General features: G+C 39.2%; 1 protein-coding gene across 1 annotated transcript; it reads left to right on the top strand.

Moving 5' to 3' along the window:
- The first annotated feature begins 13130 nt into the window (after nucleotides 1–13130).
- Nucleotides 13131–14018, top strand: LOC147441913 (uncharacterized). Its single transcript, XM_086529307.1, has one exon. The coding sequence runs from the start codon at nucleotides 13131–13133 to the stop codon at nucleotides 14016–14018; it is 888 nt and encodes a 295-aa protein (XP_086385433.1).
- Nucleotides 14019–14388: the final 370 nt, after the last annotated feature.

Raw genomic sequence — 14388 nt, 5'->3', positions numbered from 1 at the left:
TCATAACACAAAAAAGGTTTTATTTGTACATCCACCTACATCATGAGATCCCACAACCTTAATCTGCTATGTTGCTATGTATCCTTGTGTACAGTCATGACCACCTCATCCATGCATGTTACCAAGATAATGGTAATCTGAGATAATCATAAGAGAGAGACAAAACAAGCCAATTTCTCTACGTAGTACTCCTCAAACTCAACATAAAGGAGCTTTTTATTGTGTGGGTGTTTGTGTGTGGTATTGTATGAGTGACAGAAAAAATCCCGCCCTTAGGCAAGCCAATGGAGTCATAGATTATGAGTCGGTGGGAAAAAAACCCAAAGAGACCAAAACCAGATATTTTGTGTGTCTCCTCTTTTGAAACAAATTTTTAAAAGAATAAGCTGATCACTATTTGATGCATAATTGAATGTAGATGCAGATTTTTCTATGAGATTGATATCCATACAAACCCAGAATCTTTCAAACAATTAGTGTTGATTAACAACCAGGGGGGATGACATTAGTAGGATGTCTAGCATGTATGTATCAATCCAAATGCAATACCACTGGAATTTTTGAGTCAAATGAGCCAAATTCTTATAAAAATAGTCGTGCACAACAAAGAGTTTTTCATTCAAAAACTTATTTAAAAGCCTATTGTACTGAATAGGTGCAGGGCACCTACTTGTGTGATCGTACTCGACAATCCTAAGGTTTGAAAGGTAGACTTATGACAATCATCTCCATTCATCAATCTCCAGATAGTACATGTTGTGTATTCGATCAGGTCCAAGCTTGAGGTGAGTAGTAGTTATGTGCTTACACTGTGTAATCGTGTTGCCTCGATGTTAGTCTTTTAAGCCATGAATCTGCTAGAAGGTGCGTTAGCATGCATAAAAAGTAGAGCTGTACCAGTCTATTTCTTATACAAACCCTGGTGTGTGTGTGTGTGTGTGTGGAAGCAAATAAGAACAGCTTTGATCCTGTGTAAACCATTAAGCAGTGTATAGAAAGATCTTGCTTTTGCAAAAACACTGTGACAGTTTGTGTGTGTGTGTGTGTGTGTGCACGTGCGCTCATGCACGCGCACATAGGTGTTCATATGTAAGGTACCAAGCCAGACCCCTGGAAACCAAGGAGCAATCCCAAAAAATAGACAATCAAATGAAGTCTACCATGTGTGTGTGTGTGTGTGTGTGTGTGTGTAGAGACACATTAAGTAAGTGCGTAATCAATGAGGATGCAGAGGAGCTAGAGAAAAAAATATGTGAGAGTGTGAGAGAGGGAGATCAATCATACCTACACTCGTGTGTAACCCACTGTGTGCGATCACACAACAAGGGGGCAAGAACATGTGACCGTTTCTACTGAGATGGGTGAGCACAGGAATGCCAGAAGGTTTGGCATGCGTTTATGTAGTGAGAGCCAATGAAGCGCAGAAAGAAATTGGGAAACTGTGAAAGCCAAGCTCAAATGTCATGCTAGAAACACAGATCGGATTTGTAGGCACACCTAACTGGTAGCTCTGTGTGAGGGTGCATGAGCAATGGCGATGAGCAAGCCAAGTAAAGAGCACTCCCTCCTTATTGAAACCCGTAGAAGCCGCTCGGCCTGGTATCTCTATGTGAGAGTGTATGGGCAATGGCGATGGGTAGGCAGAGTAAAGAGCCTTCCCTCTTTATTGAAACCGGTAGGAACCGCGTCGAGCAAAGGTGGATTTAGTAAGCAATAAACACCATATGTTATATTAGGTTGGAGACCACTATAAATAGTGATCCAACACCTTTGTGTGTGTGTGTGTGTTGGGGGGGGGGGGGGGGGGGGGGGGGGGGGGGGGGGATTTGCGCAGCCAATGAAGGGATCGTGGGTTTGAAAGCTTATATTGAAGAGCTCATGGAGAAAGCACTCGCTGTATTGAGGGGGGATCACTTATGAGGGCCAGAGGGGATCGCTTATGAAGTCCACAGAGTCTACACATTAAAGATGGGCTTAATAGACCTCTAAGAAGGCCAACTATGTGTGTGGCGCAACTATTGTGGAGGAGGTGAATAAGTAGAGCGCTATGTGTAGAAGCTCAAGATAGACAATATGCAAGAAGCATCATATATCGCAGTTTAAGCAACCACGGGAGGTGTTATACCCCGTAGAGTGGCCACGTCATCAATTGTGCAAGCTCGAAAAATGTGGCGAGATAATACCATGCATCATAGAAAAGACAATAAGGTTCAAAATTAAGGAGATTCTCATCTTCATGTTCCTGCTCATGCTCATGGGTTAATTCCGGCTATGCTATGCAAGATGGCCATTGTGCCTTAAGTGCTACATGGGGGAATCACGACTTCAAATCTAAGTTGGCAAGCGGTGGTTAACACGGTTTTGGTAGGTAGAAATTAAAAGTTCTAAAAAAATATTTTATACTTTTTAGATCACATCATTTGTTCACATACTTGAGAAGCTACACATGGTAGGGACGAGAATACTCAGAATTAGAGAGAGAGAGAGAGAGAGAGAGAGAGAGAGAGAGAGAGAGAGAGAGAGAGAGAGATAGAGAGAGAGAGAGAGAGAGAGAGAGAGAGTAAAGAACCAAGTTCAATTCCATTGCCCACCACCATCTTTTAAATTTCTACCGTACCTCCTAAAAGAAAAATATGTTATAATAATTGTTGATACAAAGGAAAACATTTGTATACACTAGATCCCCTTTTTAGATTTTCATGTAGTTCTTATATTGTCTTCGTCATGCATGGATGTTACCATCCACACATATTTTGAATGCTCCTCCATGATTGGTAATAAACATTGGGTATCATATATCTCACTAAATCTCTGAGCCAAAAATAATTTTCCTTTTTCAAGTCATGCATGATACTAGCAAGTTGCTCACTCATCCTTGCATGAACAAAAAGGCCAATGGTTGCTAGTTGCAAACAAGTGTGCAACCCAGGATCCATGTGAACTAGCTCTTAGTCCCATTTGGGGTAGCCAAATAACAATATTTTCACTTTCTAAATTTTGTTTTGCTTTGGAGACATTCTTGTGTGAATCCCTACTCCCAGAGTCTATTGCACCTACTTTGTGCAAGGGTAATTTTTTTGACCACCTCCATTGTCTCTCTTCTCAAAAATTTTAACTTCAATGTGGTCATACACATGTAGATACACATCCTCTCCCTCATTCTCTAATCAACCGTCCCCTTTAAGGCTTTTCATAATCTCTATCATCTACTTGCACACACACTACAAAGGGTCCTTCACACATGTGATGCCTATATTGACACAAATGAACCTGATTTTCTCTCCTTGGGGCATCAATATGGATTTTGATATCAACATTGCAAACAAACTTCAATATAGGTATCAATATATGCGTTGATATCTATGTCGCTATATATCGATGCAGCTATCCACAACTTTATCGACAGTGATTTTGATGTTGCATTACCATATATACCGTTGCATGTATTGATGCTTGCAAGTATAAAAACTTTTTGGAAGGACCCATTGTAAACAAATATGAACTTTCAAAAGAATAACAAATTAAGCAATACCAACTTAGCCTGAAAATTTTGAGATGACACAAAATTTGAAGGAAATATGTATCTCATTGATATAAATGTGTATATACAAGGGATTGTCAATGTCTAATATAAAATGGTTTGTATAGAATGAAAGTCTACATTACAAAAATGGGTGAATGCCTCAAAGTGAAATGACATATAAATAATAAGTACAATGTCGTGGTACAAAATAGGAGAATTGTATCATCCCCAATAGATACATGTATATAAACCTAAAAGATATGGTACCGCATGAGTGCGCTACTCTAGCGAGGATGTTTCCTCACGCTACAAGGGTGTTCAAATTGGATTTTGCAAAACAAAAAAAGTTTAGGTAACAAAGCTATATACAAACACATAGTTTAACATAAATGAGATTAATGAAAAAAGTTTATATGTTTTATGTTTTACCTTGCCAAGTCGAGATTTCAAAATCTCCACAAGGTCAACAAGATTGTGGCTTGTGCCATAATTGCACTCAAATGGGGTAGGCTTGCGATTTGTTATCTCCCATTATATAAAAGCATTGAAAGCAACACAAAAATGAGTTTAAGTAATTACTTACATATAGTAAATTGCAATTACTTAAAGAAATTAAATGCAAATGTATTTTCAAAATTGCCATCAAAGCTTACCCATCTATTTTTGCTCAAGATGTGAACTCCTGGCCTCCTGTCTCTAGCCGCACCTTCATTCCCTTTTCTCCCTCTTTTTGCTGCTTGTACTCATGAGGATTTTTGTGTAATTCCTTCTTTGATTTCTTTCAATATCCTTTGCTGATCCAGGACGGCTTGGGTGTGCCGACCTTCAATGCTTTGTTTATCACCAAGCGCTTGTGCTTCAAGTAGTCATGCATTTGTGTGTGCATCCATTTGGTGAAGGACCTTATGCTATGACACTCTCCACATAAAATGCGTTGTGAAGCATGTTGATAACCTTTTCTTTAAGCTCAGATGGTATTTCTTTTCATTTCTTCATGAGATGGTGATAGAAAATTTTTTGTGGGTAGAAGTTGAGAATGGTAATAGAGTCACCTTGCTACCCTTCTCATCTATCCAAATCTCCCTAGTGATAGGGTCTATGGTGTAAGGGAATTCCACCCGTGTACCCTGGTGGTACTGAGGGATCGTAGCGTAAGTCTCGACGGGAGTCTCGATAGCAATGAGGCCAAGAGTGGCAAGTGGTGTGAGGCGAGGTGTGTCCTATGGTGTGAAGGCAAGAGTGGCCAACTATTGGGCCAAAGATGGAGTAGATGGCGACTATGTAGGAGGTGTGGGAGCTCCAAATGAGGGGGCAAGATTAGATGCTCGACGATTGCGAGGTGGTGTAGAAGCATTGGTGGAAACATCACCACAACATCCGCCTCTTCCATTATTTGAGTGTTGGGCCCACAATGTCTCATGCATGTGCTTGGTGATGATGAATGACTCTGAGTGCTATGATTTCTCAAAATTGTAGAGTGTGAAGATGATGGTCGGTGTGAAGTGTGAGCACTACCGTGGTAACATGAAGGGGATGGTTGGTGTGAAGTGTCAGCACCATGTGATGGTGTTGGGGATGGTAAACTATGATAAGCCAATGCCTTGAGGTGAGGTAGAGTCAATTCCCTCATTACATCTCCTTTGTGTGGGTGACAAAGATGCTAAAAAGTCATCCATGCTCCCCCAACCATAGCCCCCCATGTGTGAATGTGTGTGAACAACCAAAAATGTACAAAAGAGGAAGTAGTGAAAAGAAAGTACAAGAATGATGAAAGGTCTAGATATTAAACATGTAAACTTAAAGTTAAAAACCATTTTACTTTAAACTATGAAAAACTAACACAACTTTGAATTGCATCAACATTTTTGGCCTGCCAAAAGGGCAAAGGCTATAGAGATCACTTCTCTTTTGCTTACTAAAATATTATTTATTTATTTTATGTTCATTTTGTGGGTTTTTATCAAGAACCACTTTGTGGCATGATTAAAGTGGTTGGGAATGTGGCCACTATCCGCACAAAATGGGTATCCTAGGAGGTTGGTAGAAGTAGGGATAACGATTGGCCATGTGTAGCATATCTATTGGCTTATGATGATCTTTGGAGGGAGTGATAAGGCACGGTGTCCTAGGGTTTTCAAGGAGCTCATCATTTGGAGTTTAAGACGCTTACACGTCCCCTATTTCTCATCTACAGCCACAGCGGCATAGTGATGGCGAGCTCGACAGGGTGTGGCCCCGCCTTAAGCAACTTGCAGACGTTATGCACTACCCGTTTCCCCAGCATAGCATTGGCGTGTGGCAATAGGTTGTGAACCAATATTCAAGGCAATGAATACTCTACGGTACAACATTTCTCGCTCAAGGGCTGCACAGGTTGGCTGTTTTCTGATTTCGCTGACTGTTTTACAGAATGTTCTCATGATTTCTTGTTTGTGTACTTGGCTCCTGGCAGCTCGGAACTTATGCCCTCTTTCTTAGGGATGCCCTGTTTCGATAGCGGGTCTGTTTTCTTTGCTTAGACTTGCCTGGTTCGATCTTGAGTTCGCCTATGCAGTCAACCTCGTTGTAGTAGTATATAGCTCTCTTTCCACTGAGGTAGTTGTTATACTATTGTTCTCTGTTAACACCGCATTGATTGTCTCATTTAACTATATACTGTTGTTTTATCGTTGATAAGTGATGATTATTGTGCAGGTAAACTACTTTAATTACAGTCGAGGTTCGTTTCGGGTACGGACTGGGGCCGGATAGCCTTGGCTATGCTTCATGTCCTACTTGCGATGAGTGTGAAGTGCCTTGACAATGTCCTTTACTGTATTTAGTTTTCAGTGTGGATTGGAATTGATAGGGGGTTCGGTAGTCTGATGGTGATGCAGTCAATTATTCTATTCATCCCTTTCTCGATAACATGAAAATTAGCAGCTATAGGTTTCCAGCCCTAATGCTGTCTTGTGCAAATGTGGGATTCGATTTATGGCTACATTTTGGTCTGTGGTGGTTGTCGAGTTCTTGGTGTCGTAAGTTTTTCTATTATGCCTCTACAGACGAAGCAATAGAGCCTTTTTTTATGCCTTGCTTCTTTCTATTGGTCGGAGATTTGCTATGATGTCTACTCATTTGCTAATCATCTCTAGATAAATAGAGATGAAACAAAAACAGACTGAGCATTAAAACCAAGGGTATAATCTATACTATTGGATAAGCTGTGATGATGAGTATATACCCAACTATGGATTTACGTCCATTATGTTGTAGGGTATTGTGTTATGTGCTTATGGGATAGGAAAGATAATTATCTAAGGCGGAATTTAATTACACTCGCGCAACGTAAGAAGAATTTTGCTGCCTTGATAGATTAGTGAATTGCCAATTTCTTTGAACATATCAATGGATATTAGCATGTGATTTCGTATTTATGTTACAAATTTTATCCTTTGTGTGGCAAAAAAATATCTAAGCCTTTTGCATTCTGTTTTGCTGCTGATTTTTTTTCTGCGACTTAGGATAAAATCCCTACGTAAAATGGCTCTCTTTACTCGTCATAATTTTTCATTAAATATTTATCAAAATTTAGAAGAAATTATTATAGAGATATTTAATTATAATATTATAAAGTAAAAAGATTTAAATTATTTTTAAAAAACATGTTCTATCTTGAATAAAAGGACTAGGTTTTTAAATTGCACTAGGTTTTCTTATGCAGTCAAAACTCTTCAATATTTAAAATAATAAACCTTAGTTTTAACATTTTTTAAAACTATAGATAATATTAAAATCTCTTGTAAAAAACGTGTCGCCCATAATAAATGCACCATTGTAATACATATTTCTCTAGACTATAATTTATACAATTTGATTCCGATTGATTGTGAGACGTTCAATTCACTCTTTTTTGAAAAAAATAAAAAAATAAAATAGTAGAGTTACTTTCAATAATTCCAAGACAGGCTATAAAATCACCCTAAAAAAATGTGCCTTCTTAAAAAAGAAACATGAAATGATTTATCTTCTCATTAATGAGAAGATATTGCATCAACTTATTGCCATTACCCTCTACTTTGGTTTCTATGCTAAATGTGAGGCATTGGCTCTCATCATAGAAAGACACAACTCACTACATCAGCTCTTCCATAGCTCCTCCCACAGCTCCTATATAAACAACTATCTCTAGCACAATATACATATGCTATTTCTGAAGCCTAAGGTCTTCTTGTTGATAGTTGTCTGCGCTTTCCAGCTTTATATACCTACTACAATGGATACTCCCATGAATGGTGAGTACATTGCTAACAAGATGTTACTTGAGCTGTGATTACCTTGAGCATGTGATCTCGAGCATTGACATGAGCATCTGTTTGTAGATGTTAGTTTTGATGATGGACTGTTTGAGCCGGAGCGCCTAGAAGCACCCTCGTTGCATAGAGAGCTTCTTGAGAGTACGAATTGTAACATTGTTGTTGCTGATTTTTCACCTTCGGCTCGAAAGATAAATCAATCCTCTGAATCTTCCCCGCTTAGCAAAAAACTTAGCCCTAAAGGAAAGTTGAACAAAGCCTCTTCTTTAGCTATTAAAAAGGCATTCTCGCAGTGAGAGGTAATCCTTGCTATTTTCCTTATTAATTGGATTGAGTTTATTACTCACACCAATGGTTGTTTTTAGGTAAAGCGTCTAGGTGCTTGGCAGATACCTCATTCTCTTCACCTGTGATAAAGAATATAGATGAAGGAAAAGACGATCCTAATGCTGAACCTTTCACTTCACAATTGGCCATAACCCCTGCCCTAAGAAAATTAGCTATCTCCGAATTGTCAGAGACTACAAATTTTAAATTTTCCTTGGAAGGGAAAGTACTCTGTAAGTATGGTACTTATAAAATACCCAAGTCTAACTTTGGTAGATACATGCGTGCAGACCTCCTTGACAGGGAATCTCGCCATACTGTGACTTTCGTTGTGACTGAGATATACCTCTCAGAGTTTATCGAGGCCTTTGATGTTCATGATTACGTGTGCATCGAGGGGGCATGTGTAAAAAGGGCTGTTGCGAAAGACGGTGATACCTGCTTGTGGTCTTTGTATGCAGATGCAACCACTTTGGTTGTTAAGGCAGAACCTTTCGAGTGCTGCCTCTACCTTTATCCAAAGCAGAAGATCAAAGAGCTGTTGTCCCAAAGTTGCAATGCTAGCGATTTTGTGTCGATTGTTGCGTTCATTGTCGACAAAATAGAGAATGCAACTAGAAGTGATGGCACTCCTAGTTTTGATTGACTGTTGGTGATGGGCCGTCGACAAGCAATTGAGCTAGCGTAAGTTTTGAGCAACCTTTGAAGCGAATAGTGTGTATTGTTTTCTCAAGTTTGTGTTTATGGTAGCTTCTCTTTGTCCCAACGCAACGCCTCGACTATCAAATTATGGTCAATGAGGTCAAAGAGAAGGGATTTTACACTTGTGTTGCTCGTAACATCAACATCTTCAAGCACCTATCAAACACTCTAAGTGTTGTCAATGCTACTATCTTGTGTCCACTCCCTTCTTCATTGGCTGATGTCTTCCAAGAACACTTGCATAAGCAAGTCTCAAATTTAGGCTTTGGGAAGAAGGTAATTTTTGTGACTGTGTATCAAATAAAAATCTCTATTATTCTCATTGAAATGTTAAATTGGTAGGTGTTTGGAACTTTGGAGATTGTAAGTGTGAACAACTTGGATGTGGAGTTTTCTTGCGGTACATGCAAAGGTTTGAATGTAAGCCGCCAAGCTAGCAACCCATTTTTCTACTCTTGTGGAAGACGATCTACAATCAATAAGCAACCAGTGTTACCTGCCAAATTATATCCTCAAGACGGAGAGGCTGTTGGTGTTATTTTACAAGGTGCTGTAGTTGACTCTATGCTTGGATTCTCTCGTCTATTCCTGCATCTTTTTGAGCAAAGCTCAGTGGACTTAAAATCTTCACTCTTGAACTTTAAGAAGGCTGTTTGGTTCAATATTGATAAGGCGGGCCAGGTCACTGCTTTCAAAGGTGCTTAGTTGTGTTGCTCCTTGTCAGACTGTACTTTTTGTAAAATGGCAAGCAATCTCATTTTGTGGGCATAAAGTAAAAGATTGTATCTTGATCCCATATTTAATTTTAATTTTCCGGACAACAAAGATTTTTTGCTAAGCCTACTTCACCTTTTGAACTTGGGCCTTTCGTTGCAATCTCTTGAGTCCCAACTTGTTGATGTTATTGTAGAGAAAATAGCATTAAAAAATGAAGACATTCTGAAAATGTGGGTGCAACCATTATAGGTGTTCAATCACCCTCTTTTAATCAAAGAGATCTTATAATATCTCTCTTGGCTAGTCACCAATCCTCGATGATGTTGAGTGTACACTTGGTTAGTATGGTGTGCAAGATATTTTCAACGATGTGTAAACTTTACTTTTACCAGGGTGAGATTATACGTGAATCTCGCTCTTTTACTGCCCTTGACTATTCATCTTCATCCACTTTGCCATCTTTGGTTGTTTTAAGCTTGCATGGTGAATTCTTATGGTTCCCTGGTGGATTTGACCATCCTAAACGTAGACGATGTGTATGGAGTAAAGAGGCTACCTTGTCTCTAGCCACTCTTGTTGACACTCATAATGTTTCCGTTCAACAAGTTGCATCTATCTTCTTAAGTATATACCCCAACACCTTTACCCTTAAGCAAGTTACAACCAAAATTTACAATATGTCCAAGTCATCCCGAATGCATCAAAGAATCTCTACAGTTTCATCTTGTCGAACTTCACAATATGCAAAGATCATTGAAGATACCCCTTCTTTTGATTGTGCTTCATGTGGTTCTCTCATGTTTCGTCAAAGTTTACATGGCATGTCAAAGGTGGAGTTATTGCTTCTTAAAAAATAAAGTGAATGGTTGTTGTTGACGATAAGATGTTGCAAGTGTGTCACTCACGCAAGGTTTCATTGAAGAAATAAGAAGAACCATTGTTCTACATTAGAAGAGAGATGGCTTTTAGTGTCAAAATATCCAGTGTAGAAAGATTGATTTCAATAGAGAGTCGTCTTGTATCTTTACGCATACCATTTGCAGAAATTCCAGAACTTAACTTCGAAGGTCGATTTGGTTTGCGCGGAAGCATTGTGAATGTAATGGCAGACTTGTCAAGAGTACAAAGAGTGTTGCCACACTTCTCTAGTGATCAAGCTTCAATTCTAGTTGAGATTAAGCGCAAGCTTGATTACGATCATGTCTACTTGAGTGGCATTGTGTGGCCAAATTGTGTTCTTCAAGCTTTGGTTGACCTATTGAGCACTCCCTTGTACATTGATCATGGTGTTACAATTGATATGTCTTGGTCATCTAATTTCACACTCCATGCATATCTGCTTCGTAGTCCACACCAAGAAGATCTTGAAGAGGAGAATGATTATACGAACACTTTGGTGCACGGTATCTACTCCGCTCAACAGGTTGTGGACCATAATTCACAAGTTGCAAGTATAGCCCCTTGTGAGGGATTCAGCCCTCTAAGCATTTTTGATGATGAATCTTGTGAGGAGTTGTCATTCCCAATATTGTTTTTTGGTCAGAGAAGAAAGTATCATGTTTTGGTGAAGAAACAATACCAAAAAGTAGCACAATGGGAGCTTAAAAATGTGCATAGACGATTTGCAAGCAACATTGAAAATTTGTTCTTCAAAACAATGAAAATTATTATTGCAAAAGTACTTGGATCCATATGGGTGCACCTACGCAAGGGAAAACTCTGTGGCAAGCAATTGCAAGCAAAAGATGTTCAAGCTAGCACTAACATAGAGCAGCTACTTTCGTCGCACTTCAATAGATTACAAGGTGAAACTTAAGCGAAATTTGTTTGCAATCATTCGTTAATTGGGCCAGTTGACTTTCTTTGTGACATTTTCATGTGCTGAGCAAGGATGGAACCCTATAAAATATTGTTTGTGCACATTGAATCCTCATATTAAAGAAACACATTACCCAACCAAAGCCTCATTCATTCGTGCACTTGTACGTTCTGATCCTGTGACAACAGCGTGATACGACATTCATAGATTTCAAGCAATGAAAATGGGATTGAAGCGAAACAATGCCATCCTTGGTGAATTGATGGATTACTTTTTTGTGACCGAGTTTCAAAATAGAGGAAGTCAGCATGATCATGGATTGCTTTGGGTAAAAGATGCACCTCTCTTTGGTGTAGCGCCGGATAATGATACAATATATTTTGTCAACACACATATTGCTATCGACAAGAATTTGTTAGATGAGTCTCTCAGAGACGTGCAAACCCACTACCATCATAAAACATGTAAAAAATGCAAAAGTTTTTGCCGATTTGGTTTCCCGCACCCACCCTCTCAAGAAACTATGGTTCTATATCCAATCACGATGACACAGACAAATAAAGAAGCACTGTTAGCCTATAAAAAGTGCATTGACGATCGATTTCTTGCTCTTGGACATGATTCAGAAGCGTCGTATGTTGAATGGTTGACCTTTTTGGGAATGACTGAAGAAGTGTACATTAAGTCCCTTTCGGTGACCATCACAGAGCCAACACTACTCTTGAAAAGACATCCAAAGGACGTTTACACAAACAATTTCAACAAAGAATTGTGTAGTCTATGGGATGTGAACATTGACATTCAATTTATATTCAATGGCCATGGCGTTGCTGCATATTGCACATCATACATGACTAAAAACGATTCAATCGCAAGCAAAGCAATCAAGCACATACTACAAGATTGCAAGAAAACAAGTATGCCAATGTTAGGTCGGCTGAAAAAATTGGCAATGCTTTGATCAATACACAAGAGATGACATCACAGCAAGCCATATATATTTCTCTTTCATTGCCCTTACATAGTGCGAGCAGACAATTTGTGTTCATCAATGTAGATTTTGAATTTGTTGTTGAAAAGAAGAGCTACATTGAATACTTTGAATCCTGATGATACTAACATTTTCTTTGACGATGTTGTCACCAAGTACCACCATCGTCCAGGTAACCTTGCACACATATGTTTGGCTGATTACGCAAGCAACTACCAATGTGTGCATGATTCTACTCGCGAGTCTAAAAAACCTCCAGTCATTCGATATGCTAACTTCATTCTGGAGAAAGATGCAGAGAAGAATTTTCATGAGCTTTGCTTATTGTTCCTTCCATTTACTGGCGATGAGAAAACTTTTGAGACAAGTGTTGATTGTTGGAGAGACAAATATACCACAAACTATGCAATTATAGATGAGAATCGTAAAAAATATTGTAAGCTGGAACTTGGTGCAGCAAGCTCAAAAACACTCTCATTGATCTCATCCTCAAGATCTGAGCATGACGAGTCATACAAATAAGAGTTGGCCCTTGATATTCAACCAAGCAAGCCCACCATAAGATCCTTACCAACATTTTGAAAACCGGCATTATGCAACGAGGAGTATCACTCACTTGTGTCCAAGTTGAACATCGAGCAACGCTCACTTTTTTATGACATTATGATTAGAAAGTGCTTGCAGCCAACTCAACCAATCCATCTCTTTTTGACTGGTGGTGCGGGAACATGAAAAAATTTCACTTAGCAAGCAATCATGCAAGGCTTGGTTTGTCACTACAATGCCTCTCTTGAATTAGATGTTGATCTTTCCTCGACATTATTGATGGCATATACAGGAAAAGCAGCTTTCAACCTTGGAGGCACAACAATTCACTCAGCATTGCGCTTGCCCCTTGTCTTCCAACCAAATGCTTCTCTTTCTTCTGAGAGCCTTGCTGAGCTCTCACAACTGTATAAAAAACTCAAGCTTGTTGTGTTTGATGAGGGATCTTTGATTGGAAATAGACTCTTGCATATCATAGACACAAGTCTGCGATCAATTAAGCACAATCACATAGAACCATTCAGTGGTCTGGATGTCATCTTTTGTGGTGACTTATGTCAAGCAAGCCCGGTTCGAGATCGTTGGATATTCAGCGAGCCACAAGATTCTCTGCAATTGCTCTTGCCTTCGTTATGGCTCACCCATATAAAATGCCACGAGCTCACAAAGACAATGCATCAATCAGATAATGACTTCATTGCCATTCTCAATAGAATACGCAAAGCAAAACACATAACCAAGGATTTGTTGCTCTTGAATACCAACCATACCAACAAAGCCTTTAACAAATTGACAACACCCCATTTATACTTCACCAATAACTTGAAGGAATCACATAATCGACTTGTTTTTGAGGAATTTCCTACTCACGCATACATAATCCATGCGAGAGACAACCACCATAAAACTTGCTCAAAAAACCTTGTTGTTCCAAACAACCCACAAAACACAACAGGCTTGTCCTCAACCTTGAAGCTTAAAGCAGGAATGATTGTTAAGATTTGTGGTGGGAATATCGATATTTCCAATGGTCTTGTGAATGGCGCAGATGGAATTTTAAAACTTGTGGAAAGTAGAGCTAATTGTCCTGTTGCATAGATAGAGTTTTTTGATTCCTCAACAGGCTCCAAAAAACGACATATGAACCAGCACCTTAATACGATTCCCATTAGCCCTCAGTGGACGCCAATTTTTCAAAAAACAAAAGAATTTCAAGTTGGTAAAAATGCATTGAAGAGTGTCTCCCGAACTCAATTCTCAATACAAGCAGCGAATGCACGCACTATCCATAGGTCACAAGGATTGACAATGAGCATAGTAGCCTTTGATCCAATATAAATAAACTCACATGGATTGGTCTACACAGCTCTTTCCCGCATCAAAGATCCATCGAACCTCCACATTCTCAATCCGATTCATCCAGCTCAAACCAAAGTTGACAAAATTGTGCTTGATGAGCTGGATCGCC

Source organism: Adiantum capillus-veneris, chromosome 14 (assembly GCF_014529385.1).
Source record: "Adiantum capillus-veneris isolate H3 chromosome 14, ASM1452938v2, whole genome shotgun sequence".
NCBI lineage: Eukaryota > Viridiplantae > Streptophyta > Polypodiopsida > Polypodiales > Pteridaceae > Adiantum > Adiantum capillus-veneris.
This window is presented reverse-complemented; position numbering and strand designations above follow the sequence as displayed.